This window comes from Chelon labrosus, assembly GCF_963514085.1.
Source record: "Chelon labrosus genome assembly, chromosome: 9".
NCBI classification, from domain to species: Eukaryota; Metazoa; Chordata; class Actinopteri; order Mugiliformes; family Mugilidae; genus Chelon; species Chelon labrosus.
Genome location: NC_140359.1, coordinates 25192677 through 25220190, shown reverse-complemented (window position 1 = coordinate 25220190; position 27514 = coordinate 25192677). Strand labels below are relative to the sequence as shown.

The following is a 27514-nucleotide window of genomic DNA, read 5'->3' as shown; positions in this document are numbered from 1 at the left end:
AGTTACCTATAAGGCTTTGACATTATAAATCACCTCTCGGGACCAGATTGCGCGGCAGTATCGATTGATCCTGATATATCACAGAAATTTACTGTCACTTCTGTTTTCAATTAAAGATACAATCAGTCAGATAATGACTTAATTGGATTTTACAGAAGATTGAGTTTTATCGCCCCGTGCTTTACGAGTTTAGTTAAGGAAGGCCATTTTATCATGGTTGTCAGGGGCGACCGGCCGCCGCTGCCATGTCCTTCTGTAGCTGCTGCTGCTGTGTGTACAGCGCAGGGGGAGAAAGTGTCACAGAATTGGTTTTCCTTGAGCTGCCTCCGCCTCTATGAATCACGCCCTCCTGTAATGGATAAAAATCCACTCGGATGCAGCCGCGGCGGAGGAGGGATGGCGGCTCGATGCGGGCAGGAAGTGTGGAGGATCACACTGGAAGCTCAGGAAAAAATAGTTGGGAACACATTTAGATGTTTACTTTGGGCTGTAGTGAATAAACCGGACTCTGTTAGTGATGCTAATGTAGAGATGTAAGAGATCTGAATGGCTTTGAAATAGGAACTGTGATATGTGAAATATGTTTCAGTTTGCAGCTCAAATCGTTCAGCTCACTTTGCCTTAAAGGGGAACTACTGTTTTTTACAACCTGGACCTTATTTCTGGCATAAAATACGATCGTTTACTCACCCATATAACTTTGGTGTTATTTGTAGTCAGTCAGGAGATATTTAGATCCACGTATATCCATATAGTGGGAGTGAATGGGGCACCGAAACGCAGCCTCTAAATAGCGCATTATCTTCCGCGAAACTCGTTCATTTCACCAATATTTTGTTATAATACGCTAGTGCTATTACCCGTTGAGTCTGGAGTTACCTGTTATCATCATCCGGAGTCTGTAGATTGACCTACAGACCCTGGATGATGTCTTCTGACCTGGATGATGTCATCTCTGAGCACCGTGCGCACCCGCAGCGGTCGGCTTGTTTACCTGTAATTTGTTACCCCGGATGATGATAACGGGTAACTCTGGACTCAACGGGGAATAGCATCCGCGTATCATAATAAAATATTGGTGAAATGAACGAGTTTCGCGGCAGATAATGCGATATTTAGAGGCTGCGTTTCGGTGCCCCAGTCACTCCCACTATATGGATATACGAAGATCTAAATATCTCCTGATTGACTACAAATGACACAAAAGTTATATGGGTGAGTAAACGATCGTATTTTATTCCAGAAATAAGGTCAAGGTTGTAAAAAACAGTAGTTCCCCTTTAACTTGGTCCGACTGCTGCGAGCAGATTTGCAATTTTCTCTTCCTGTTTTCCGTCTCATTTTCTACAAACCTGGGGCCGTATTCCTAAAGATTCTTTGTGCAAAGAGTTACTCAGAATGACGATGTTTTCTAAGAATTTCCCCTCAAAGTTAAGAGAAGATCCTGGTAAAGATAAAAGGTATTCCTAAAGAATCTTAGCTCTTAAGAGTGCTCCTAAGGTGAGATCAGTTAAAAACAGGGAGGAGGACTTAGGCCTTAGGAGTTTCTTAAGCAGAAAGGAGGCATTTATCTGTTGTGCTATATTTCCCCATGCCTGCTTCTTGGCTTGCACTGTGACATCAGGGCCAAATCTACATCTCAAAACACTTTTCTTCTCATTGATCAGTTGAGCCAGAAGCAAACACGGTTCCTCTGTCCAGCTGGGTTTCCTACTTCATTTCTTCTCCACCGCTGTTCGGTTTGTGGAAGATCTGAACGCCAACCAACACTGCTTCTTATCGGCCGGTTAGCAATCACAGGCTAAGTTAGGAGCTCTCTAAGAGGATCCTCTGAATATTTAGGAATACGGGCCCTGGAGAATTTCTCGACTCTTTCTCGTTTTCTGTCGAGCGCAGAGAAAAAGTAGTTAAGGAGGAGCATTTGGGAAAAACCTCAGGTGAAACAGTTTAAACCAGTCAATGTTCTGAACAACAAAACTATTTACATGGCCGTTTAAAAAAAATTATGAATAAAAGGATCAGATCAAATAGTTGTTCTTTCCCCTGTCACAGTTTTGAATTTTGAATATTTTCTGTTCTTCCTTGGTGTTTTCTTGTCTCGCTTTACTTCCTACGTTTTCCCCCTCTTTGATTGTCTGATGGTTTCTCCTGGTGTTGCTCCGCCCTCATTAGTTTCACCTGTGTCCCCTTTAACCCTCTGCCCAGGTATGTGTATATATAGCCCTGCCTTTGCTTTTGTTCTTTTGTAAGTTGATGTTACCCCACTCGTCTCTGCGTTCAGTTCCTTGTGTTCTTGTCTTGGCCTTGAGCTGTTATTGTTTTGTTTGTGTTTTTAGATACCTTTCCTTCCCTGCAGCACCTTAAGTTCTGCATTTTGAGTTTTTGTTAAAGTCATTTTGCTCCTACTTCACCAGACACCTAACCGTTCCCCATCTCTGTTGACAGCAATGATATTATTCAATAGAAACACCAAGAAATATCCATGTTTACAATTTCACCGTCCACATGGTCACACTTGTTTGAGCAACTCTACATCCATGTTTTTGTCCCTTCTGGAAATTCTTTAACCAGAGACAAATACATAATATATCCAGTGTTTTTCCTGCTGCAGGAGCAGTGAAGATGAGCATGTTAAATAAATAACTCATGTCTCTTTGTGTATATGGTGTTCAACTACCTTTTAGTTAATATCCATGAGAGGTTAGCTTGTATACATGGGCAGTATTTTTCCCCCCTAAGCTAAACATCAAGAGTTGAACAGTGAAATCTGGAGCTCCTCATCTGGCCTGAGTTAAATATTTCACGTTATCACAGGCGCAGGACCTCCGCTGTTAGAAATGCAGCTATAATTAAGAAACCTGTGTTAGACTTTATTCATCCACAAGGGAAATGGCTAAGACACAGCAGCTCAGTTGCACAAAAAAAAAAAACACTCTTGAGAACCACAAGTAAAATAAAAAATAAAATAAAAAACTAATAAAATAAAATTATATAAGCAAAAACAATTTACAAAATTTGCATATGAACACATTTGCAAGAAATAGAGACAGAAGTTTTAATTATATTGTCAAAGGCAGCCATGAGTCTAAACCTGAACTGTCCACTAAATGTGTTTCCGTCATTTCTTTTTAGTTTAAAACCATCGTAGACCTCCTCACAGGATTTATGGACAGTAGCGTTAAAACACCGTCCTAAGCTCTGCCAAGTAACACATGTAAATGTCTCCCTCTCACGTGTCTCTACCTCTGTTTTTCTTTTCTTTGCTCTCCGGCTGTTTGAAGAACAGGCACAGGTTCATTCATAAAAGTCCATTCCTGAGAGCCAAGCGGCAATGGACGGGGGCCGGACTAGACTGACTAACTTAACGGGGCTCCATAACACTGCATCAGAACTAATCTGCCGTCGTTTGTCTTTACTCCTGCTCTGCCTGAGCTGAGGACACAGCAGCCTTTAGGAGGGACGCCACCGGGCTCCACAGGCAGAAAGTCGAGTTTCAAACTGGTATTTACGTATTGGAAATAGATCATTAGATAGATATTTTATTTATCCTGTGGGAAATACACTGTCCAGTCGCTTCATCACATAGAAACAGATATGAAAGATATTTAAGTTATATAATAATATGACTATATATAGCACAAGGCTTTTTAAAAGAAGAAAATGAATTAAAATCCTTTAAAAGACAGTATTTATACTAAAAGTTCTGCACTGACAGTATTACCTGGGTCAATTAAAAGTACTCGGTGCAGAAAGTGTTGTGATTTTACTCCTATATTCTCATTACATTTTTATTATGTTTATTATTTCTGACATGTAAAGATTTACTGATCATATTCTTATGTATTTTATTAACCAATCTGCTAATTATTTTCTCAGTTAATCAGTTGTAGGTTAGGTTAAATAGCATTAATGTCCAACCAATGTATGATAAATTTAATTAGGAATATTGAGAGGGTTATATCATGAATTATTCTGATTAGAAATTAAATTATTTTAATTATTTTCTCTACTTACCGAACATTTTTCTAATAATTTAACCAACTGTCCTGTTTTTATATTTCCTTTATTTGCAGATTTATACTTTTGCTTCTGGGAGGAAAATACTTTTACTCAGCTAAATATACTTGTACTTCATAGGTATGTAAAGCAGATACATTAGTTCAGTGCATAGTAGTAGCAAATTTAATATTTAAATTTTTGTGGAAATGAACTCTTTTGAGTGTGCCGCTAGAGAAATTTCATTATTTCTTCATTATATCTTCAAAAATTACCTGCTTTTCTGCTCTCATGATTAAAAATAACAGACGTGTTTATCTACTTTTGTAAATAATAATGGACAAATACAGGAGAGCAGATTCCAGCAGTAGAATTTTAATGAAGGATTTATTTGTAATATTATGTCAAAGGTTTTCTTTTCTTGCAGCGGTCTGAAGGCTGACATCTGACTGATGTTCTGTCCTTTCTAAAAAAAAAAACGTCTCGCTAATTCAGATGTCCCGGCTAATTCCTCTGTAAGATCTCAGTGTCCCGCCTCCCTGGGGGAGTTTAAATCAGCGTTTCTGTGACAGGACTTGTGAGTGGCGGCAACGCCCCCAATCAGCAGCTAATAATGAGCGCACTCAGCAGAGGTCAGCTCCTCCTGCTCCTCTGTGGGGGCCCCGCTGGAGGAGTTTCCTCTGCTAATATAAACATGGGATCCGAGAGGTGTAGAGTGATTGAAATGTAAAGTGACGGTTGCACAAACTGATTCATTCGATTCCTGTTAACGTATGTTGTTTTTAGTAAGTAGGAAGAGTCATTATCAGGACTCAATTTATGAGGCAACGTAGGCACAAAAGCAGCTGATTGTTTCATCTGAGAAACGAATCCTTGAGTGTCCTCTCCAGGTTTGCTCCATATTATACACTGCCGCCTGGATATAACTAAGCAAATAGGTAGGAGCCTCCTATTGGATAATTACTGCATGGGTGATTATCTTTCTGCTGGCAACAAGTTATTTAACCCCAACCGATGCAATGAGTAGCTTCTCATTTCTTAAACAACCATGTCTAAAGACACATCCTGTGGTCGTGCAAAGAAACTACTAAAACTGGGTTAAGAATTGTCCAACGCATAATTAAAAACTGGAAGGATATTGGGGAACCATTGTCTTCCAGGAAGAAATGTGGTCGGAAACAAATCCTGATTGATCGGCGATCACTTAAATGTTTGGTGAAATCAAATCGTAGAAAAACAATACAACTCAGGGCTATGTTTAATAGTGAAAGTAAGAACATTTCTACATGTACAATGTGAAGGGAACTCAAGGGATTGGGACTGAACAGCTGTGTAGCCTTAAGAAAACCACTAATCAGTGAGGCTAACTGGAAAAAAAGGCTTCAGTTTGCTAGGGAGCATAAAGATTGGACTCTGGAGCAATGGAAGAAGGTCATGTGGTCTGATGAGTCCAGATTTACCCTGTTCCAGAGTGATGGGGGCATCAGGATAAGAAGAGAGGTAGATGAAGTGATGCACCCATCATGCCTAGTGTCTACTGTACAAGCCTGTGGGGGCAGTGCTATGATCTGGGGTTGCTGCAGTTGCTCAGGTCTGGGTTCAGCAACATTATGTGTCCACCCCATTGAGAATCTTTGGGATGTTCTGGAGAAGGCTTTGTGCAGTGGTCAGACTCTCCCATCATCAATACAAGATCTTGGAGAAAAATGAATGCAACACTGGATGGAAATAAATCTGGTGACATTGAAGAAGATTATTGAAACAATGCTGCAGAGAATGTGTGCTGTAATCAAGCTGAAGGAGGTCCAACGAAATATTAGAGTCCAACGAAAAATCTTAATAGAGTAAAAAGCCAACCTTGTATCCACTTGGGGGGAGGAAACAAAAGGTGGTTTATCATTATAATACTCATAATGACCACAAGGACAAATAAGTAGAAAGGCTGACTCCACCTAACTCTTTGATAATTCAATCTTAGGTAGCAAACTGTGAGCGGACCCACCTGTCACTTAAAGCAGCCACGCTCTTAATGATTGAGTTAAACCTCTTAAACCTCAAGTGCGATATAATTTAAACAAAATTCCCCCCTTTACAGTTCGTCATGAATGGAGAAATTAGCTGAAGAGGCCACAGCGTGTTTATTTCTGCTGTAAAGTCAGACATTTAAACATCACTGGTTTATTCTCTTTAAGCTCTTCTAACCATTCCTTATAAAAATTCTCGACCATTTGGAGTAAAGGCACAGGGGTACAATGGTGAAGCATCCAGTTTAGGAGCAATGCAGTGCTATTGCTAGACTCACACGGGGCTGCAGCTGACATGATGTCTGCAAAACGCCTGAAAACAGTGAATATGCATGAGATATTTTCTATCCAGTCACGTAAAGCATTCATTTAAAAAAAAAAAAAAATAATAATCTGTCGGTGACAAGAATGAAATAGCTTGAAATCACCCGACCTCACTTGTACCAACATGATTAAAATAAGCAGAAATGAAACTGCATGATTGTGCTACATCAAGGCTGAATTTTCAAAATGGGGCTGCTGCCACAAAGGCCCCAGATCACGAGGGCCCCTGACGGTCCACGGTTTCCTCTGAATTGTGAAACTTTCACCACAGAAATACAAAATCAGCAGCACCCTGCACCTCCATCATCCTCTGGCTTCTTAATGTTGAGCCCATGGTTGGTTAATTCCCAGTTAGCCCAAGGCCTGCTAGCATGCTAGCTGTAGAAGTGATATCTTTAGGCTACTGTACAAGAAAATAGAATAACATTTGGCTGCAACTAACAGTTATTTTCCTTGTAAATCAATGTGCCAAATATCTTTTTTTTGCATTTTGTCTGCAAACTACCGAATCAATCTTTTATTTTCAGGGATGTGCTGCAAATTATAAAACTGGTGTGAGGAAATGTACAAGCCAGGAAGTTTGTGAATGAAGTCTCAGTGAGTGAGCCCCATCACAATGTGCTTTTTAATTCATATATGCTTCCATTTTCTTAGTATTTTTAATTTCTTAATAATATATAATGAAGAGCATGTATTTCACGTGCCTTGCAACATGTTTTTCTCCACATGCCCACAGTCCTCCTGCGTCCACACCCCGCCGTGCATCGGATGAAACCGTCCCCTCCATCCGGTGCAGCCTTGCGGTATAAACTTTTATTCCTGTTTGTGTTTTACTCTTTCTCCGGGAACAACATGAATAAATTTATTATGCGTCCACCCGCAGCCTCCCACTCCCACAAATCCACTCGGCCGGCACAAACTGCAAAGCCACTCTAGTCACCTTGAAATTTCCTCTGCTATTTTCCAATTAAAAGCTTAATAGCCCTGGAGACGGGCTTCATGTGGGGAAGTTTACCGTGGCTCTTATTCGCTGTAAGCCGCGCTGCTCGGATCCCATTATTTGCTTGAATAAACCTTTTTTACGGTCAGAAATGGGCCCCGGCTTTGTCCGGTGTTATGTTTCAATGCCCTCTATTAGTCCAGCAGAAGGGACATATCAGCATCCTCGACATAGTTCCCGAAGGGCTTTTATACACGTTAGAGAGCTAATCATCTAAGTTATGTACGATTGTGTAAAAGGTGCGAGAAGGCAACGTGCGTTTTTTTTTTTTTGGTCCGAATTAAGTCGTGCAGCCTGCAGAGAGAGAGGAGGAGATCTGGATTAATACCCAATACACTGAAAGACCATTTAAGACTTTAGGCTTTAGAGTTCTGTGCACCGGGGTTATTTCCTAAAAATGAAACGTTTTCCAGGCTGCTTGAAACAATTTAACAGATATCTGCAGCTTAAATCATTATTTATTTATTAATGCTGAATTAAACAAATTAAATATAGACTAATATAGATGCCTGACTTGTGCATTTTAATCCTTTTTGCATGTAGATTTGTTTTGTGTTTGCACTCGTTCTCTCACCGGTTGCACAAATCTTTTAAAGAACACGGCACCAAATCACCTCTGTATATTTCATTTCATGCAGAGATGTCATATTTTACATTGTCAGAGACTCCTTTTCTGTATTTATGATGGTGTTTTTAAATCCAGTTGTCCATTTTCCTGCATGCTATTTTATTTTTTTTTTTAATCCAGTGGGCGTTGTTGCAAAATCCAAACTATTAAACTGGAATTCCGCTCAATTTAAGACAAATCTACAAGTGAGAGCCTGCAGAAGTGATACCAGGTGGTGCAACGTTTTAATGTTTGGTTGTTTCAGTGGCCTTTTCTTTTTTTCTGGTATAATTTGCTGAGATAACAGTAACAGCTTCCTACGGATCAAATGTTTGTTTCCGGCGCAAAATGTTTCTCTTGAAGGTTTCTGTGGATTTAAAGGGAATTCTAACACGTAGAGGAAGGGGAGGTTATCTGATCTGATTCCTCTTGAGCCTGCAGGAACTTCTTTTTTTTTTTTTTTTCTTCTCCTCTCGACGCGTACAGCCGCTTTGACGCGAGTGACAGCGTTTGGTTACTCGTCTCCATAAGTGCGTGTCAGCCTGATGCATATCTGTGCTGTCAGCCGGAGGAAAGGTGGATCCTCTACTACAAGCCAACACCTCTTATCCCCCATCCTGTCATGCGTGTAGCAAAGCAGCTCCATCCAGCTCCATCTCTCTGAGTGCTGCTGCTGCTGCTGCTCCTGCTGACAGCGACACTCCCGCTCTGCTCCCAGTCTCCACACATGCTCTTGTGCGTCCTGGAAAGCACGCTGCGTCTGGCACAATGAACGGCTACGGGTCCCCCTACCTTTACATGGGGGCTCCGGTGTCCCAGCCCCGGGCCCCGCTCCAGAGGACCCCCAAGTGCGCGCGGTGCCGGAACCACGGCGTGCTGTCGTGGCTCAAGGGCCACAAGCGCTACTGCCGCTTCAAGGACTGCACCTGCGAGAAATGCATCCTCATCATCGAGCGGCAGCGCGTCATGGCGGCGCAGGTGGCGCTCCGGAGGCAGCAGGCCAACGAGAGCCTGGAGAGCCTCATCCCGGAGTCCCTCAGAGTGTTGCCCAGCATCGGGAGCATGTCGGGGAGCGGCGAGGGCAACCAGGCGGCCCCGGCGAGGACTGAGGAGCTGGAGCTGAGGTGGAGCAGCGCGGAGCCGGTGCAGAGTGGAGCGCAAACATGCACAGGTAGGACAGCTGATGAGAATAATAAATAATTCATTCTGTTAAGGTTTCAAACTGAAGAAAAACGATGTCAAATTAAAGTCAGTGCATTTTCAAATTAGAAAACATCTAAATAATGAAAAAGATGTTTATCTGATCCCATCATTCATCTACATTATTTACAAGCCTAAATACGGTTTAATCTAAATTTAATTTTGTATTATTATGGCAGCTTTTCTCAGTTGGTTGATGGAAGTTTTTATTCAGATCACTTTCGTTTTATCTTAGTCACATCAGTTTGAGATTGGACTTGACTTTCAGTGAGTAAACACACACGTTAGAGCAGAAACACGTGATGATAATAGGAATAAATAAAAAGTTTGGGGGAAAATAAATGGTTCAGTGAAAATTTTTAAATATTCAGTTTAGTTAAAGGGCCTTTTCTGAGGTTTGATATACTTTTAATGAGTTTTAATAGTAACCTGCAGTGTTTTTAAAATGGTTTAATAGGTTATTATATGTAACGTGTACTTCCATATGGTTTTGCAGTCATTTGAAATGATTGTGTATATAAAAAATCATATTTCTTTTTTTCTAAAGAGTATTTTCTTCCATATAGCCAAAAAAATACAAATATAAACGAGTAAGTTGCATATCATATTACTACAGAATCTGAAATTAAATTGGATTATTTTGAGGCAGTAAAACTTCCAATTGCGTTTATTCTCAGTTTATTGAGCAAAATAATTATTTTAATCAAAAGTATTCCTCCCTATGCTCAGTTAATTTGAGATCTAATAATTAGGCAATTACTGCACACCACTGAGACTCAAACACTGATTTAATTTGGGACACATGCCCCTCTCTGTTGCCTCCCCCCACCCCAGCTCCGTTTCCAGCCTGACACGGGCCGCTTTTAAAAGATTACAGTAATCACCGTCGGACAGGCCCGATCGAATATAATCGCCATATTTCTTGCGGGAGGTCAAGCTTCGGATGAAATGTTACCGAGCAACAGGGCGATCTGTTTACAGAATGTGGTCAAAAGGCATCGACGGTGGATTCCTCAATGACACAGAGTCAGCAGTTTGCGTTAACAGCTTTGGAGAGAGAGAGAGGAATAAAAAAAAAAGAAAGAAAATACAGAATAAATCCTCATGCAGCGCTGTGTTGCAGACAAGATGACAAGAGATTAATTGTTGCCTTTCCTCTGGTGGAGAGCACAGAGACACTTGGCTGAGGTTTTAATGTGATTAAGAAGATCAGGATCTCATACGGAATTAAAAACCCACAATTAAAGATATAAAACTGGGTAAAACAGACGATTTGTGCTTTGTTGATCCAAACTATTCTGTGATTTTAGAGATGCATATTTACATCTGCTCTAAGAGTTTCCAACTTAGACACGTGTCCCTTCCCTCCTGCGCATCTTCAGCTTTGTTTCCTTGCCTTGCAGACTCTGCAGAGGACGGTCCAGATGAACTTTCGGGAGCAGAGAACGGAGGCAGCTCCAGCGACAAGGAGCAGGACCCCGTCAGCTCCCCGGAGGGCTCCAAACCAAACTCCTGCTACACCCCCGAGCCTCCAGAAACGCCCTCCCACCAGGAAGAGAGCCGCTACAGCCTCTCCAAAGCCGCCGGCGCCGAGAAGGAAGCCAAAGCAGAGAGCCCTCAGAAGTATCCCCCCAGCCCCGGGGAGCAGGGCGTGGTGATCGAAGGCCTCTCCGGCTCCATCAACCTCCCGTTCAGCCTCAGAACCAACAGGCCCCCACTGGAGGTTCTCAAGAAGATCTTCCCCGCCCACAAGCCTCCTGTCTTGGAGCTCATCCTCCGGGGGTGTGGAGGGGATCTGGTCGGGGCCATCGAGGTGCTGCTGTCCAGCCGGAGTCCTGACGGAAGCGCGCACCCTCACTCTGACCCGAACCCGGACGCCCTGGTGTTGCCTTCAAACGGACACCTGTTCGAGCACACGCTGGGCTCCTACCACCCGGTGACGTCCACCGCCAAGTGGTCGGTGGGCTCCGCTTTCCGGGTCCCCGACTCCCTCCGGTTCTCGTCCGATTCCGCTTCGGGGGTGGTGTCCACCGGCGCGCTGGGCGTCCCCCTGCAGCACCCGTCCTTCCCGCAGCCCACGCGTTACCCGCTCATGCTGCGCAACTCCCTGACGCGCAGCCAGGCCAGCCCCTTCGTGCACAACGACGTGACTCTGTGGAATACCATGGCCCTGCAGCAGCAGTACCAGCTCCGCTCGGCGGCACAGTACGTGTCCCCTTTCTCTTCGGCAGGCCCCGGCGGCCCAGCGGGGTCCGTGTTCCGGAGCTCGCCCATCCTCTCCTCCAGACCCACCGAGGAGCAGCGCATCACCATCCAGGAGGAGGCCTGCTCACTAGGGCCTAAACCCGGCCTCTACTCCCCCGATGAGGAGTACGAAGAGCGCTCTGACTCCGCTGACTCCCGCATCCTGAACTCATCCACCTAAAAAATAATTGCTGATGATGGACTTATTTTTTTTCCAGCAAGGAAGAACCAAAAATGTATTATTGTGACTGGACATCAGTGTGCGTTGTGTCTCGTTTGGAACTGAACTGTGTCGAGCAATCACCCTTTGATAAGGCGACGTTACCCCTCCAACATCACCCCCCCCCCCCCGTGCTTCAAAACATCTCACTGGACTTGACCAAAACGGATGAACGCAACAAACCTGCGATCAGTCTTTACCTTAAAAGCCCTCCGTCTGTTTTCTGTCAGCATGTTTAGTACTGTGAACCCCTCTGATGTAAGGAGCCCCGCTGCATGTCGAGTATGCCAAATAAATCTGAGTATAGTCCACACGGTTGTGTTCTTGAGTGCTGTTGACTAAATCGTGGAGGCCTATCTGTAGTTCCTGGTTGGGACTCATCTACTTCCTCTATTTCTCTTTAATAATGAAATCTAATTAAACAGCAGGATGCTGCAGCTTCTCTGATGATGCATTAATCACAAACGCCACAATCCAACTTAACATTTAGAAGAAACATGTTATAAATAAATCAAAGATAGTGCAACTGCATTTAACATTTATATTTATTATAACAGTACAGTGTGTGCAGCTTAGAAACAATTTAGTTCTGCAAGTTAAACCAGCTGACAACTAAAACTAAGCATCAGAATCAGGATTTATTTATTGTCATTGCATTAAAAGCTTAACCTTAAAGTGCAGATCATGTAACAAAACAAGACATTAAACAATAAACAGTAAATAAATGGTGCCATCATTCAGCATCAACAGTTAATACTTGGCCTTGAGTATGTGTTTGAAATATGAAAGTGCAAGTGCATTGAGATATACTAAGAAGACACTTCAGCAGGTTAATGACTCTGAGACAAAAGCTGTTTCTTAGTCTGTTTGTCCTGGTCTTGATGCACCTGTAGTGCCTCTTGGAGGGTAGTAGGTTAAACAGATGATGGCCTGGGTGCAGACTGTCCTGAGCTCCGTTTCTAGCCCCGTTTAAGCAGCGGGACTTGTAGATGGAGTCCAGGGAGGGGAGAGGGCGTCCGATAATCTTCTGTGCAGCGTTGACCAGTACTCTCTGCAGCCTCTTCTTGTCTGCATCAGTGCAGCTGAGATGCAGTATGACAGGAGGCTTTCAATGCAATATCTGCAGAAGGTCGAAGTCTAAAGTTTTAGTATTTGCAAGCAAATAGTTGTTATACTCTCTCATTTGCAGATATGAGATAAGCTGTTAATGGCAATGATATGTTTTTCCAAGTACATCTCCCTATATTGTTAGTATTTGTTTCTTTGACCATCAGCATTTACTTATAGGTGCTGAGTTACAGTAAATAGTCTCCACAGCTGCATTTTATTTTTGTGCTGTAGCTAATTTATTGAACCTTTATATAATTATTAGAAAAGCTGAGATTCATGTTGCTTCCAAAAGGAAAAAGGGTATTAACCAGAAGTGCTAGTGTCTGCTTTTTGAACACCGACTTAGCAGAGAAAAGACAGAGTCTTAATCGTTACACATTCATTGTGGTTTTAAGCTGCAGGTTTTTCTGAGGCATGATTTGGTAAAAACTGAGCAGAGAGGGTGAGAAAGAGGAAGGCCTGATAGAAGGAGGAGGACATCTTCAGTGCGGCTACAGGGGTCACAGTGTGGGACCTTTAACAGTCTTTTATTTTTCAGTTTTAACGCTACTTTCAGAAGGTGTCCCGATTCCTTTAGTCCCCCCCAAAAGGTTGCATTATTTACAGAAGTAGTAAACCATTAATCACCTTAGACATTTTTTACTCTCCATCACTGATCAGATTTGTAGCTGCAAACGCCTGATCTGGTCTTTGAAAACGAATAATGCATTTTCTTTTCTGTCGTTGACGGGATGTAAAGGCTTTAATTTGGCAACTGTAAATGCAAGATGTGTAAACTTCACCAACAGAAAATCCAAGCGAGCAGATTTATCAGGGCGATGTATGAAAGATGTATGAAAATGAAAGATGTGCAGAAATGGAGCCACAGTTGACTTAAGCATTTGCAGGTATTTACTTTTGTCTCTGCTTCCTAACCTGGTCCATGTTTTATTTGAAACCTTTCGTGTGCTGCCATCTAGTGGCAGCTAAGCATCAAAACACCAACCCAACAAGAGGAGCCAATAATTGCAGAGCTTGATTTGAAATGTTCAAATCAGACAAAGCTTTGGAGGAAGTCGAGCAGACGTGAGTGTTTTCAGCAGGAATATATTTCAGTTTTAATCAGAACAGCCTACAAAGACCAGCACTGATCATCTGAGGAACAACTGCACCCTTGTACTTGTAACATACACTTGTGGATGCTAGCTGCCAGGAGCAGACATCATCAGGTGGTACACAACCTTCTTAGAGTACTTGTTTCTTGCTCCGTTCGTCCAGGCCCAGAGCTGACAGCTTGACGTCACGCTGACTTGGCTGAGAAGCCCCTGCAACAAATCTCCACAGGGAACAGCCAGGCTTGCCAGCCCTTGTCGCTGCACTCCTGGACCAAGGACCAGTACTTGGAGGCCTTTCTCTCTCCGCAGCCTTCCACCCATGGCACCGTTAGCTCAACCAGCATTATCTTCCAGTCTTTGGTTGACCACAGCCAGGGGGTTGTGTGCACCACTCCGGGAACTGCAGCACTCCATCCTACATCAACAATCATCTCCCAGGAGCTTGCAGCCTGCAGCAGGTTGGACTTTGGTCTTGTGCTCAAGGGGAGGGGGGTGGGGGGCTTGGCTCTTTCCCAGAATGTGCAATTTATTTTTCTCACTTTGACAGCATGAAGGCGAAGAGAGAGAGACAGGCTTAGACTTTATTCATCCGCTAGGGAAATTGCTCGGTCACAGTAGCTAAAAATAGGTGAAGATAGTTAGTTAACAAAAATAAATAAATAAAATATAAGTAAAAATCTGGTAAAATAAAATACTGTAAGCAAAAAATTTACAAAATTAGCATATGAACAACTGTACAAGAAAATGTACAAGAAATAGAGACAGAAGTCAATATATATTATATGCATAGGAAGGATTAATAAGGTGCAATAATCTGCATTAACATGAATAGCATGCAGTTATCTGCTGCAGAAAGGTGAGTTGTTGTTCACCTCGATAGAGTACGGGATGAATCATGTCCTGTAGCGTTCACTCTGGGAGTTTGTGTCATAAAGTTTTCCCCAAATCTCCAGAATTTTGAGCCAACACCTTGCTCCAGGGCAGCTCAGCGGTCGTTTCTGATCACAAACCAAGTTTATCCAAACTGCAGAGAGATACAGTCTTGGTAACAGTAATGGTATACACACATCAGCCATAACATTAAGACTGCGTGCCTAATATTATATTATGTAGCAGCCCTAACACTAACGTGTCGAGGCGAGGACTCCACCAGACCTCTGACCTCTGACCTCTGTGACGGACATTAGCAGCAGATACTTTAACTTAGACTTAGACTTAGACTTAGATAAACTTTATTGATCCACAAGGGAAATTGCTTGGTTACAGTAGCTTAGTTGTCCATAAAAAACACACTCTTAAGAACCTCAGATAAAAAGAAAAGATTAAATTAAATAAAATAGAAATAAAAAATAAGTAGAATAAAATCTAGTAACATAAAATAGTAACATAAAATAGAAATAGTATAAGCCAAAATGTACAAATTATCATATTAGCATATGAACAAATGTACAAGAAATGGAAGAATATAAATTCTGTGCAAGATGGCTTCTCCACTGTTTTTCAACTACTTTTTTTTTGCTCGTCTGTTGTACCGAGCCCCACACACACACACATCAAGTGAACCTTGGCCGCCCACAAGAGCTGCAGTTTAGGAGATGCTCTGACCCAGTCATGTAGCCATCGCAATCTGGTCCTTGTCAGAGTTGCTGAAATCCTTCCACTTGCCTTCTAACAGATCTTCTTCGATAGGTCGATAGATAGATAGACAGTCCAGTTGGTTCCTCACAGGGAGGCGTTGTAGAGTCTTATGTCCTGAGGGACAAACAACCTCCTCAACCTGCCTGTGAAGCAGGACAGAGACAGCAGCCTGTCACTGATCGAGCCTGTAGAGGGTGGTGGACATTGTTCATGATGGACCAGAGTTTGTTCAAGGTCCTTGCCTCTGCCACTGATGTCAGGGACTCCAGCTCTGTCCCTGCCACAGCGGTGTCCTTCTGTATCAGCTTGTCCAGCTGTGGTTAGTTAACACACTGGTCAGTTTCCTGAAAATAAATGTGGATTTCATGTGGAAGTTTCTGATTTTAATCAGACAAATGAAACTACTGTCCAATCAGTTGCTGTAGTTGCTTAATTGATAATGAAGAGGTTGTAGGACAATTAATATCACAGTATCATCCAAGGAGACTGAGGATGCCCCTGTTTGGTAGCTGCAGTCTGCCACCTAGTGGACAACAGGGGAATGACAGGCTTTAAATCTAAAGGCCTCTATAGTGCTCTATGGGAACTTTATTGTAGTAACATACACATTTTCCAGGAGCAGGAGCAAATGAAACTATGATTAATTTAAAGTGATAATTCATATGCAAATGAGAATAATTTAAGTCTTTAAACTGGAGTTAAGTTGTAAGTTTTGCAGGATACAAGTTGCATGAATTATTTAGAAGCTTACACTTTCACTTTCTGCAACCTAATGTCAGTGTTTGCTTCTTTTCTGCAGATGAAATGTCAATAAGTGGATCCGTGACTTATACTCTGAGTCCATGAGTCTGGACTGTGACGCAGATAAAAGTAAAAAGCCTGACGGATGTGACTTGTGTCCGGCAGCTGTAGGACACGTCCTCCTGTTTGTTGCACATTAGCCGCGAGGGGTCGAGGTGTCAGAGCCCTTCAGACAGAGACAAATGCCCCTCCGCCTGGTTTTGTGTTCAGCCACCGCATGTGTTGCCGCTCCATCAGAGGCTAATTAACATAACAGGATCCCCAGTGATCCCACACTGCTCTTCTGCCTATACACGGCTCCTGTTACACTTTACGGCCGGCACAGCGGGACGCTTCCAACAAGATGCTGTTGTTTCAATCAGGCCTGAAAGTAAACTGGACAGCGTGTGAGAAAGTGTCCGTCCTTAACTCCAGGCTGTTTCCGCTGAAGAGAGCTGGTTTCCATACATTAACTATCAAATAAACACTGAGACACAGAGTTAAATTAAGTCTGTGCTTTTAGAAATGCACGCGCTTGCAAAATTTCAGTGCTTTTCTGATGTCATGCATCAATGTTATGCACTTTTATCACCTTTATTTTGTTGCATTCAGAGGAGACAATGAAGCTGCATCTAAAATGTGTCCCATAAACATCATGCATAAAATAATATTCAAAGTTTTGAGGTTTTTATTGTCATTCCAAAGCACAAGGGACATAAACAAAGGAACAAAACTAAGTGCTGAGGATAAAAAATTAATCTAATTACATCAGTGAAAGCTAAATGCATTTAAACAATGTAAAGCAGCTATTACTAAATAAATATGTGTGCAAATTTGCAGATATTGCACATGCATGAGAGAGATATTAACACAGACGCTAAATGTCCTTTGCATCAGCTGCATTTTTAAGTTAAGAGAAGTGTTAAAGTTTTCATTTCAGGCCAGCTACTCTTTGAAATGCCTGAAATCCATTCCAGGAAAAAAAAAAAACTATACTCAAAGATTCCTGGATCTCTGGAATCTGTTCCGAGAAAAGCCTTGTAATGACCATTCTCCTCAGTAATGCCTGGAATCCACACCAGGATCCATGAATCCCATGCATCAATGGTGCAACACCTCCTGGAAATCTTTAAATGATGCCTGGTGTCCAGTTCGATGCCCTGGATACCTGAAAAACACTGGAACTCCTTCTATTAGGTCTGTAAAGAAACTCCCGATAGATCCAAGAACCTGTCAGGATCTGGATCTCTTATATTAAGATCAACATTTGAGCATCAGACGAGCATGTGCTACTTCAGTAAAGTTTGAATTCTCCACCTCTGGACGCTCATAGTCGAGTCCTGGATCCCTCAAACACCCCAGCAACATTACACCTTTAAAAATCGCTAAGACCCTCAAACTCTTTCAGTATATCTGGATCTCATTCAAGGATCCACAAGCTCCTAGAACCAAGAATCCGAATTTTCAATTATGCAAAAGGTGCTTCATCTCTGGAAGCACCTCTAACAGGCTGCGCTCCTCTAGTTTAGAATTTGAAATCACATTTAAAGACTCCTGGAAATGCATTTCCTTTCAAGAAGAACAACCTGAGAAACCTGCAACGTCTTACGATGCGCTTAGAGTTCCTCAAAGATTCCCAGAACATGCTGAATATCATGGATCCATATAAGGATCCAGGGGCATTCCCAGACCCCCTAAGACCTTCTAGATACGATTTAAGAGACAAAAACATCCAAGACTTTTCAGATTCAAGATGTTTATTGTCATATGTTCAGTAAAAACTGCAGTTCAGAGCTTAAACGTCATCCTTTGCAGGTCTACCTTACTACGAATAAAAGAAGTATAAAACCTGCAAAGGTGCAGGAGAAATCTGTTCAATTAAAAGCTTAAAACCTGAGTTTAGCTTCATGCTACGGGTACAGTCAGTGAGATGTTGAATCAAGAGAAACTGTACGTGCAAAGACCCACGACAGGCCACAATCCTCCAGTGGAGCCTTATGGAACTCTGGAAACGCCTCAAAGATCCACGGATAATCGCAAACCCCTCCAAAGATTTAGAGAAGCGGGGATTCCCTTCAAGAAAACCTGGAATCACCTTGAATTCACCCTGAGATCCACTGGAAAACTGGAGCAATATACACATGACCTGGAATTCCTATGAAAAAACTCTGGAAACACATTCAGTGGCCCCTGGAGGCCCCCCACCCACTCCCCTCTCTCTCCCCCTCCAGCCCTCCCTCCAGCACTTAATGAGCAGCGGACACAGACAACACATTTCACCTGGAGGGTCCAGCCCTGCGTGGATCCTCCAGTCCGACCGTCCAGCCTGCTCTCCCTCTCTCCCTCTCTCCCTCTCTCTCCCTCTCTCCCTCTCTCACATCAAAGCATTCCTGGGGTGGAAAACGGCAGCCCCGGGGTGTCTGCCCGTAACCTCCGTAATAAATTAAGACGAAGTGGCAAATAAAGCTGCACCTGCAGGCCTGACGTCTTCACCTTCAACACATGGAGGACGCGTTAAGAGTCGGTGTCCTGGTCTGCAGAAGAAAAAAAGAAAAAGAAAAAGAGAGAAAACCAAGAGGAGGGATGCGTTCCTCCATCAAACCCAAGTCTACAAAGAAGAAACTGTGGAATTAAAATAAATAGAAAATAAATTTAAAATTTTAATTAAAGAAAAAATACCATCTGTGAGTATTAATGTAATATACCGATATAAATAAAAAGGCCTTATAATAAATAACCTGAGTCCATCATGCTTAGAATATTCTCATAATAAAGCGTCCATAATACATATAATTTTAAAATAAAAAAACAACGAATTACAACAGATTAAATTTTAATCTAATATCTTTTTTATTTTATTTTTTTTAAAAAAGCAAAAATACTCCATACTTCCATATCCTCCTGACTACCAGTAGTTCAAATTTGTCCTCTGTGGAGGACATTTGTGAACCTGAATGTCTCCCACTCACTACATACTACTGAATTAAGTCCCTGCGCTGTCTACAGGGAACATTTAGGGCTTTTCAATGATACTAAATGTGAAGGGGTGATGCTTCGGTACCTTTCTCTTTCTTATTTAGGAAAATGTCGTCCATCAGTTATGTGATATCTGAAAAATTTAAACGTTTTTTCCCCAAAAACAAAAAAGGTTTCAGTATTTTAATTACCTTACAATGATAGGGGAATTAAAAAAAAAAATGTGATTGGACACATTTAAACTCTTCCTGCCTTTCTAATAGACTCGTTGAAGGCCTGTGTGAGTGTCTTACTGCCAGTTTCCGCGTACGACAGTTTCACACAGAATAAATGTCTTTTGTTTTAGTTTGGTTTTTTGTTTTGTTTTTCTCTTTTGAATGCGCAAAAACGAGACAAAAGTGGAAAGTGGTGGAAGACACACGGTTTTCTTTTGGACACACCCAGAGGTAAAAAACCCAAAAAAGAAATAAAATAAGCTTTCTGCAGGTTTCAACAACCGGAATAAAACACAAATAAGACAGCTTGAATATAAAACTAATTTAAACTATTTGGAATTTTTTCCTAACAAAGTCATAATCAACCTTTAAAGAATGAGGAGGCAGCGAAATATGTACCAAAAAAATAAAAGCTCAATAAACACTTAGCTATATTAAATATTCGTCAAGGAAGGAAGGCGGTTCTATTGACTATAATACAATTAAATGAAATTATAGTGAATTTAATTCGTGTCAAGGTGAAGTTGGGTTTATATTAAGCTCTTATTTTGTAGGAACGCATGCTGACATGGCGCTTTTCTCTTTTTTTCTTCTTCCTCTTCTTCTTCATCAGGTGTGATTGTTGTGAAAACACTACATTAATCCTCTGTTGTCATCAACCACGAGGACTGACTGTAGCAACCTGCGGGACACATCCCATCTGTCACCTGTCTACCTGCTCTGCAGCACAGACGCGGACGGGACATGTGCCTCCAATAATCCCTCTGTGATATTTTCATGGGAAGATTTAAAACAACAGCTTAATCAGCAACTTCCTGCTCCTTATCCATAAACCATCAACTGCGTCCTAGTTTTCAACAAAAGTTTAATCCCTTTCGGGGATGATTATGAATTAAAAAGCAGTAGAAATAAGTAGAAATGTTACCTGTGGCTTTATTTTATTTGACCATTTCTGTTGAGCTGCTATCAAGCCAATCATAGGAAAGCTAATTGGTGAAAATTTTAAGACTTTCTGATAATCTATTAGGACAATATTGTGTCCCTTTTAACAGTAAACTAAATAAAAATACCTTTTAAATATTGTTTTAATTCATAAAAAGACAAACTAAGAATTTAGAGCATTTAAACCAATTAGCTTATATTTTAGATTTTAGTTATTTAGCTCAGGCACAACACAAAAAACCAAACTGTGGTGTTAAATGTGCTTTGTTAATTAAATGAACGCCCTGCAGCAAAACAACGAGCCACTAGAAGCGTTTCTGTTGCTTTTCTATTCTCTCTTTTTAATTCCTGAAAAGTGAAAATCCAAATATAATCAAATGAGCCCCACTGTTTACTACCGAGGCCCCGCCCACTCGAATAACAGCTCGCCGCCCCATTGGTCGCCGCGCGTCTGAGGGAAGCGGCCAATCAGAGGGCGAGGAGCAGCGGCAGGCAGCGGTTCATAGGAGCGTCCCCGTGCGCGTCTCCCGTCAGAGGACAGCTGGATGCGTTCACGGACCGAGCCAGCTCAGTCAGCCAGCTCAATTAACAGCTAATTAGCCCACGAGCTGGAGCCCGGACCGCGCGCACCGTTCACCACAGCGCTAACGACGTGGTCTTTAACACTCGGCTGGACTTCTGCAGGTAAACCCGACTCCTTCTTTGTGCTTTCTGTTGGTTCAAACTACACGCCTCCACAGTGAGAGTAATAACTACACATTCAAAGTAATTTAGGCACTACTAATTCCACTTTAAACCGAGAAGAAATTAGCAAATTAAAAAACGACTGGGCTAGGTATGGTAGTCTTGAAGGGGTTTATTTTAGGGTTCCAAAAACAGAAGCTCGTGTTTGATTTAAAGATTTGTCTCTACACGATTAATTCAAAGTTTAATATTTAAGTTCATCAACTGCACCAGCTATGGAGAGACATTACAGATAAGCCTGTTTGGACACTTTAGGATTATTTAAAAAAATAAATCTTTTTCTGCTGTGCACTTTTTGGATTTAAACTAAGATCTTTCTCTTTCCTGGTTTTATTCACATATTCACACATGAGTGTAGGAATCTAAACTAAAAACCGATATAATATATAATTTAATAAAGCAATGAAACAATACTATAACTGTAACTATTAAATTTATTTTCAGGAGGGTGCAGGATTAGACAAAACTAAAGTATTTCCTAAAAGTTTAAGTTGAGAGAAATTAAGTAAACTGCGGCCTAGTCATTTTTATAAACATGTAGTGTATTCGTTTCGAGTCTAATTGCATATTCGACATTTTTCTCCAGACATAACCTGGGTGTAAAGCGGAGGAGTCGGGTAGAAATGTCGGACAACGGCGGGTGCGAGTTTGAAATCGACGTGGAAAGCCTGGAGACGGAGAGCGACGACCTGGCGGACTCCTCCAGCCGCCCCGGCTCGGCGCCGCTCGGCCCCGGCGCCTCCGAAGACGACGGAGACGGCCTCAAGGACGACGACAAGCCGGGCCCCAGCGGCTTGTGCTCGGGCGACCAGAGGAAGCTGAGCCGGACGCCCAAGTGCGCACGGTGCCGCAACCACGGCGTGGTGTCCTGCCTGAAGGGGCACAAGCGCTTCTGCCGCTGGAGGGACTGCCAGTGCGCCAACTGCCTGCTGGTGGTGGAGAGGCAGCGGGTGATGGCGGCTCAGGTGGCCCTGAGGAGGCAGCAAGCCACGGAGGTAGGCCCGGAAAGAGTCAGCTTTGTGTGTTTCATGCTTGATTTCGAGACTATTAACAAACGTGTTGCCGCAGACTATTTTAACAGCATCTAAAGAGGGAAACAGCTGAGTCACTGGGTCATACAAACATCAGATCCAGTCAAGTGTAGCCTACTCAAATTTGAGTTTGCATTAGGAAGCAGACTCAGACACAGTCAAAGGGATTCCCAGAAGCTGCTATTTACTTAGTGAATCTGTGACTCACCCTGAGACTGTGTGGCTGGAAAATCCAAGTCATCCCATTCTTCCAGTGCATACATAAAATTCACAGTTTGATTCTGCTCATCTACTCACATGGCATAGCAATACAAGTACTTCCTCTGATTCCCCGGCCTTACAGTGACATGTGGTTGAATGTAGTTGCTGCTTTAGTTTATCTGAGCTGCACTGTGATTTTACAAATGCCAGAAATGAAGAGAAAATGCTGAAACGATTCACTGTAAACAAGCGTGTTTCATCATTTTTAACCAGCTCTGCGAAATCATTTCATTTAGTTTTTCGCAGCAAAGTGAAACCTTGAGCTTAGGAGGGGTTTTAGTTTATGTTCAGTTGATCAGATAAAAGTAAAGCGAGCGTTCACTGCTGTCTGTTTGCTTCACAAATGCAAATAAGCGGTTCTCCAATCCAAATCTCAGGAACGCATGAGTGGTTCTTGGTCTAGAAAACAAAGCGTCAATTATTTCTCACGATCTCAGAGGCTTATTTTACACCGTCGCCCATAAAGTTGGAATCATTTTGTCCTCAGACACAGTCCTCTTTTTTATTCCTTTATTTAAGCACATCAGTTAAGAGACTGATCAGTAAAATGTTGACAAGGTATACGCTTTATCTATCAAGATTAAATCACAGTGTCACAATCATTTCATGAGAAGAAGTAAAAATGATTTTATTCCAACTTTATGGACACGTGTACATTTGAGAATTTAATTATAAGCAACACAAGCAACACAATTTTTTATTTATTACATATTTGGGAAACTATTACAATTAGAGGACATGCATTAAGGAGTGTTTAGAATATAAAAATAGTATATAATGGAATTTTTTGCTGTCATTTCTGTAGTTTCAAAATATCTTTAAATGTTGAGACATATCATCATATTTTAAGCGGATTACCGTGAAGGCTTATATTATCCAAACACGAAAATATCTTAGGCCTTAGCCGTAACGAATCGGTTGTTATTCAAGGATCAAGAAAAACACCACGTGCAGCACGCTTAAAGTATGTTTTTTTTTTTGTTGTTTTCTCAATGTCTTAGGACAAGAAAGGAATATCTGGGAAACAGATCCCGGCAGAGAGGAGGACGATATATCAGCGGCACATTCGACCGTCCACCATGCTCGCCAAGAGCATCCTCGAAGGTAAACAGACATTTTGTTTCTTTGCGTTCGGATTCTGGTCTTCAGCGGCCTCTCTTTGTCTCAGTTTCACTTTGATAAAACCTCCTTTAAATTCATAACACATCCCAGATTTAAGTTTTTTTCCTTTAACATAAATACAACATAAAAATATAATACTTAATGACTATAATCTAGTTGTAAACTGAGTGTAAAATGTCTGTTGTTGTCAGTATTGCAAGCATTTCTGCAGACATGTTTAGCTTCTTATGATTTGAAAATTCACTGAATGTTATAAATTTAATTAAAAGTCTTGTTTTTTTTTGTTCTCAGGATACCGCCCAATGTCGTCCGATCCATTCCTGGCTGCCAACGCATCTCTTCCACCACCGCTGAGCGACCGCATGAGGAAGAGAAGGGCCTTTGCCGACAAGGAGCTGGAAACCATCATGCTGGAGCGGGAGTACAAAGAACGAGAGCTGATGGAAAGCACCCAGGCGGCCACGGGCCCGCTCCTCTTCCCCAACGGCATGGTCCACCACGGCGCCGAGTACAACTCGTACAAGACGGCCTACTCGCCAGTGTCTCAGGTCGAGCCGCAGCCCAAGGAGATGTGCAACTTCCTCGGCCCTAACTGCCTGGATCTCACCATGCAGTACCCCGCCGGCTCGGCCAACGTCGAGCTCATCTCGTCCAACGTCAGCGTGGCCACGACCTACCGCCACTACCCGCTGCAGCCGTCGCGAAACGGCTTCATGATGTGGCCACGCGGTGCGGCCAACCTGGGCGACGCTCTGCTCTACCAGCAGTGCCTGTTCAACGCCACGGCGGTGCAGAACATGAAGCCGGGAGCCGTGTGGGAGCCTAAAGTGATGCCAGCAGAGAGCCAGCCACCAGAGCAGGAGGCCGCAGCTGCTCTAGCCGCTAAACTGGAGGGATCCCGGGCAGTTCTGCAGGACTCATCCGACCCTCAGCGGGCTGATCCAAAACTCCCCGTTGTCAACCAGGTCGGGCAGAGGGAGTGCTCGGCATTCTCTCCACCTAAAAGGAGCTTTGGACAATCCTTCCCCGGCAACCCTCAGTCCCACAACTCCAGCCAAGTCCTAAACAAGCTGAACAAGGACAATGCTAGGCTTTCCATGAAACTCAACTCCTTTCACTCCCTCATCCAGCACTCGCTGAGTGAAAAAAGCAGTGCTGGGTCCGGGTCAGAGCTCAGAGCGCCATACTGCAAAGAGCTCATCGAGGAGGCAGCCCGCAAGTTCAGGGAAGGATCTGCCAAGGACATACAGGCTGTGAAACTCAAAGACAGGTACGCCAAAGACTTTCTGTCCAAACCCGTGGGGACCAAGATGGCATCCAGTGAGTCGCTGTCGTTTTCCGTGGAAGCCATACTGAAACGACCCACGCCTGCCATGAGTCGAGCATTCCACTAATTTCCATTATGTGCCTTTTTTTTTTTTTTTTTTTTCTTGCACTATAATAATCAGGTTTGTCTCAGTAAGGGATCAACTCCACTTATGGTTTTGGGCTCAAACAGAAACTTAAACACAGGCACTGCATCTGAAAATAGACCAGTCTGAAAGGATTTTCTCTGTAATATTTATGTACAGTATATTATATTTTACACGTGCATGTTCTTAATAACTTTATTGTGTAGAGTATTTAAACCTCCTCCCAATGTTTTCCTCATGTCAATAAACTTTGTAAGACTTAACGCTTTCCATAAAAAGTCTCAGATTTCATTTCATGTTTAGGTCGTGACATGTTTAGCTGTTTAACAGGTTTTTGTTTGGGTCAGAAATTAGTCTGCGTCGACTAATAAATAAATACCAAGCGGGCAGTTTCAGATCAGAGCCCCAATTAATTAATTCTATATTATTATTGCAATGGATTTAGTGAAATTAACTTTATAATTTATATAAACTAAACTGAATTTCAGAGGTTGTGGTTCTAAAAAGAGTTAATATTTTTTGTGCATATTAAAATAAAATTACAGATCTGCAGATTAATAATAGATTAACAGTTAGTGGAAAATATTTTACTTCATGTTACGATCGGTCTTGATTTACCGTGAAATTCGACAATCTATAGAAAACATACAAACGCCAACTGCATCCGAGTTGTATTAAGAGCAACCCAACAATTATTCATATAGGTGTTTAAATAAATATCAAAGCAAATGTTTAATCATGCATAACAAAATAACCTAGAGCTGCAAACACAGCCTCACTGGAAATGACTTTTAAATTTTGGCTTAAATTAAAATCAAGTGTGGATGTGACAGAGTGGATATACACTAACGTCACTCTTCAGGGGATGAAACACGATATCAGCTCATAAATCTGCGAGCATCATCATCTCGTGCTTTCAAGATGACTTTCTCCACTCATTCCTTTCCAGTTACGGCCTCTCGGTGTGAGCATACACATGTGTGCGCTGAAAGACAGCAACCCAAACACGGGTTTCACATGAGCTGCTGAACACTGATCCGTGCAATAATGAACAAGACAGGAGGTTAAAAAAAATTCACTAATCTCTTCTTTGTGGCACAGACGTTCCCGTGTCATCAGCACGAATCCGCAGCTCCACTCTTTCATAAAAGAAGTATTTTCTTGTCACTTTACTTTTTTTTTCTTCCCCCTACTTCACTCTTAAGCCCACCGACTGAAAAGTCATGTCGGGAGCAGACTGCGTACGTGTGATTGTTTTAAAGAGCCCTCTGGCTACTGCTGTAATTGGATTTGGCCTGTCGATGACATTTTGTGTCATCAGAGAGCGGGCTGACATCACTTGAAGTAGCCTGTGATAACACTTTTTTTTTTACTGTGTGTGTGCTCATGTTTTGCTATCCTTGTGAGGACCATAGTTGTAGGACATTTCTGCATTATAAGGACATTGCGGCTAGTCCTCTCTCAGTTTTAAAATTAAGGTTAGAAATGAGTGAATACGCATTTTAGGGGTGAAACAGTCCATTATGTCGATGAGGGACCCCACAAATATATATATATATATATATATATATATATATATATATATATATATATAAAAAAAGTAAATATACTAAATATAAGAGAGAGCGTTTTGCGTAAAATGATAAATTCATAGTTTGTCTAAATTTAAAGAATGTCAGATTTTCGTCTTTCATTTTCTTTCTGGAGCTTATTATTTTTGGTTTAGGCGTATTTACTCTGAAATACAAATTAAACAAGAGACAATCTAAAGACTCCAATACTTATCCACTATATATACGTTTAGATTGAAACTGATCAGTCGTCACTTAGCTTTGGTGTTTATTAAATATAAACATATTCATAATGTACTTTTTTGCAAAAGAAACAAAAGGTAAAAAATTGTTTATTGGTTATTCTGCTATTATGTTACCACTCCGGCCCGCTTGAAATCAAACTGGGCTGTATGTGGCCCCTGAACTAAAATGAGTTTGACACCCCTGCTTTAAGCTACATAACAATTTAAAGGGATGGAGTAAAATTTCACACTGTATAGTTGAAGTGACGGATTAGCTATAGAGACCTAAAAACACTTTTTTGTATTAAGCTGATCACATTTTAACATGGAGGAAGGAATCGGGATTGACTCACTTTTGGAGCCAGCCTCAAGTGGTCAACTGAGGAACTACAGCTTTGGGCACTTCTGAATCAGCTGAATTTTTCGGCCATAGATGTTGCTGCTGGGCTGTCTCTTAAAGCCTTCCATACAGACACAATTGATATTGGCACTGAAAGTTAAAACTCTCTTTTACGCTCTTAAAAAAAATCTGATTTAATCTTCTTATATTTCCTTTGTCAAATGTATGTTGTTTTTGATCTTTAACTCCCAACTCCTGCACTAGGTTCACATTCTTGTCTTTATTTACTGCTGTAACGTGGATATCTTTTAAGACATTTTGGAGGTATTTTACCTTTGTTTAACAACATAAAGCAGAGAACAGCAAGAGCTGTAGGGAGAAAGAAGGGAAAAACATGAAATCAGAGGTCACAAAATAGACAGGGTCACAAGTTTATATG

The 27514-nt window shown here is 42.0% G+C and overlaps 2 protein-coding genes across 2 annotated transcripts; both read left to right on the top strand.

The window, feature by feature from the left end:
* Positions 1-8481: 8481 nt before the first annotated feature.
* dmrt3a (doublesex and mab-3 related transcription factor 3a) lies at positions 8482-11576 on the top strand (the record flags this gene model as incomplete). The annotated part of the gene is made up of 2 exons (XM_084550990.1): positions 8482-9122; positions 10555-11576. Exons 1-2 carry the CDS (start codon positions 8720-8722, stop codon positions 11574-11576), a joined length of 1425 nt encoding a protein of 474 aa, XP_084407116.1. The 5' UTR covers positions 8482-8719.
* A 9305-nt stretch (positions 11577-20881) lies between these two features.
* Positions 20882-25307, top strand: dmrt2a (doublesex and mab-3 related transcription factor 2a). The gene is made up of 4 exons (XM_084550808.1): positions 20882-21054; positions 21701-22109; positions 23408-23510; positions 23820-25307. The coding sequence occupies exons 2-4, from the start codon at positions 21738-21740 to the stop codon at positions 24920-24922; spliced, it is 1578 nt and encodes a 525-aa protein (XP_084406934.1). The 5' UTR covers positions 20882-21054; positions 21701-21737; the 3' UTR covers positions 24923-25307.
* Positions 25308-27514: the final 2207 nt, after the last annotated feature.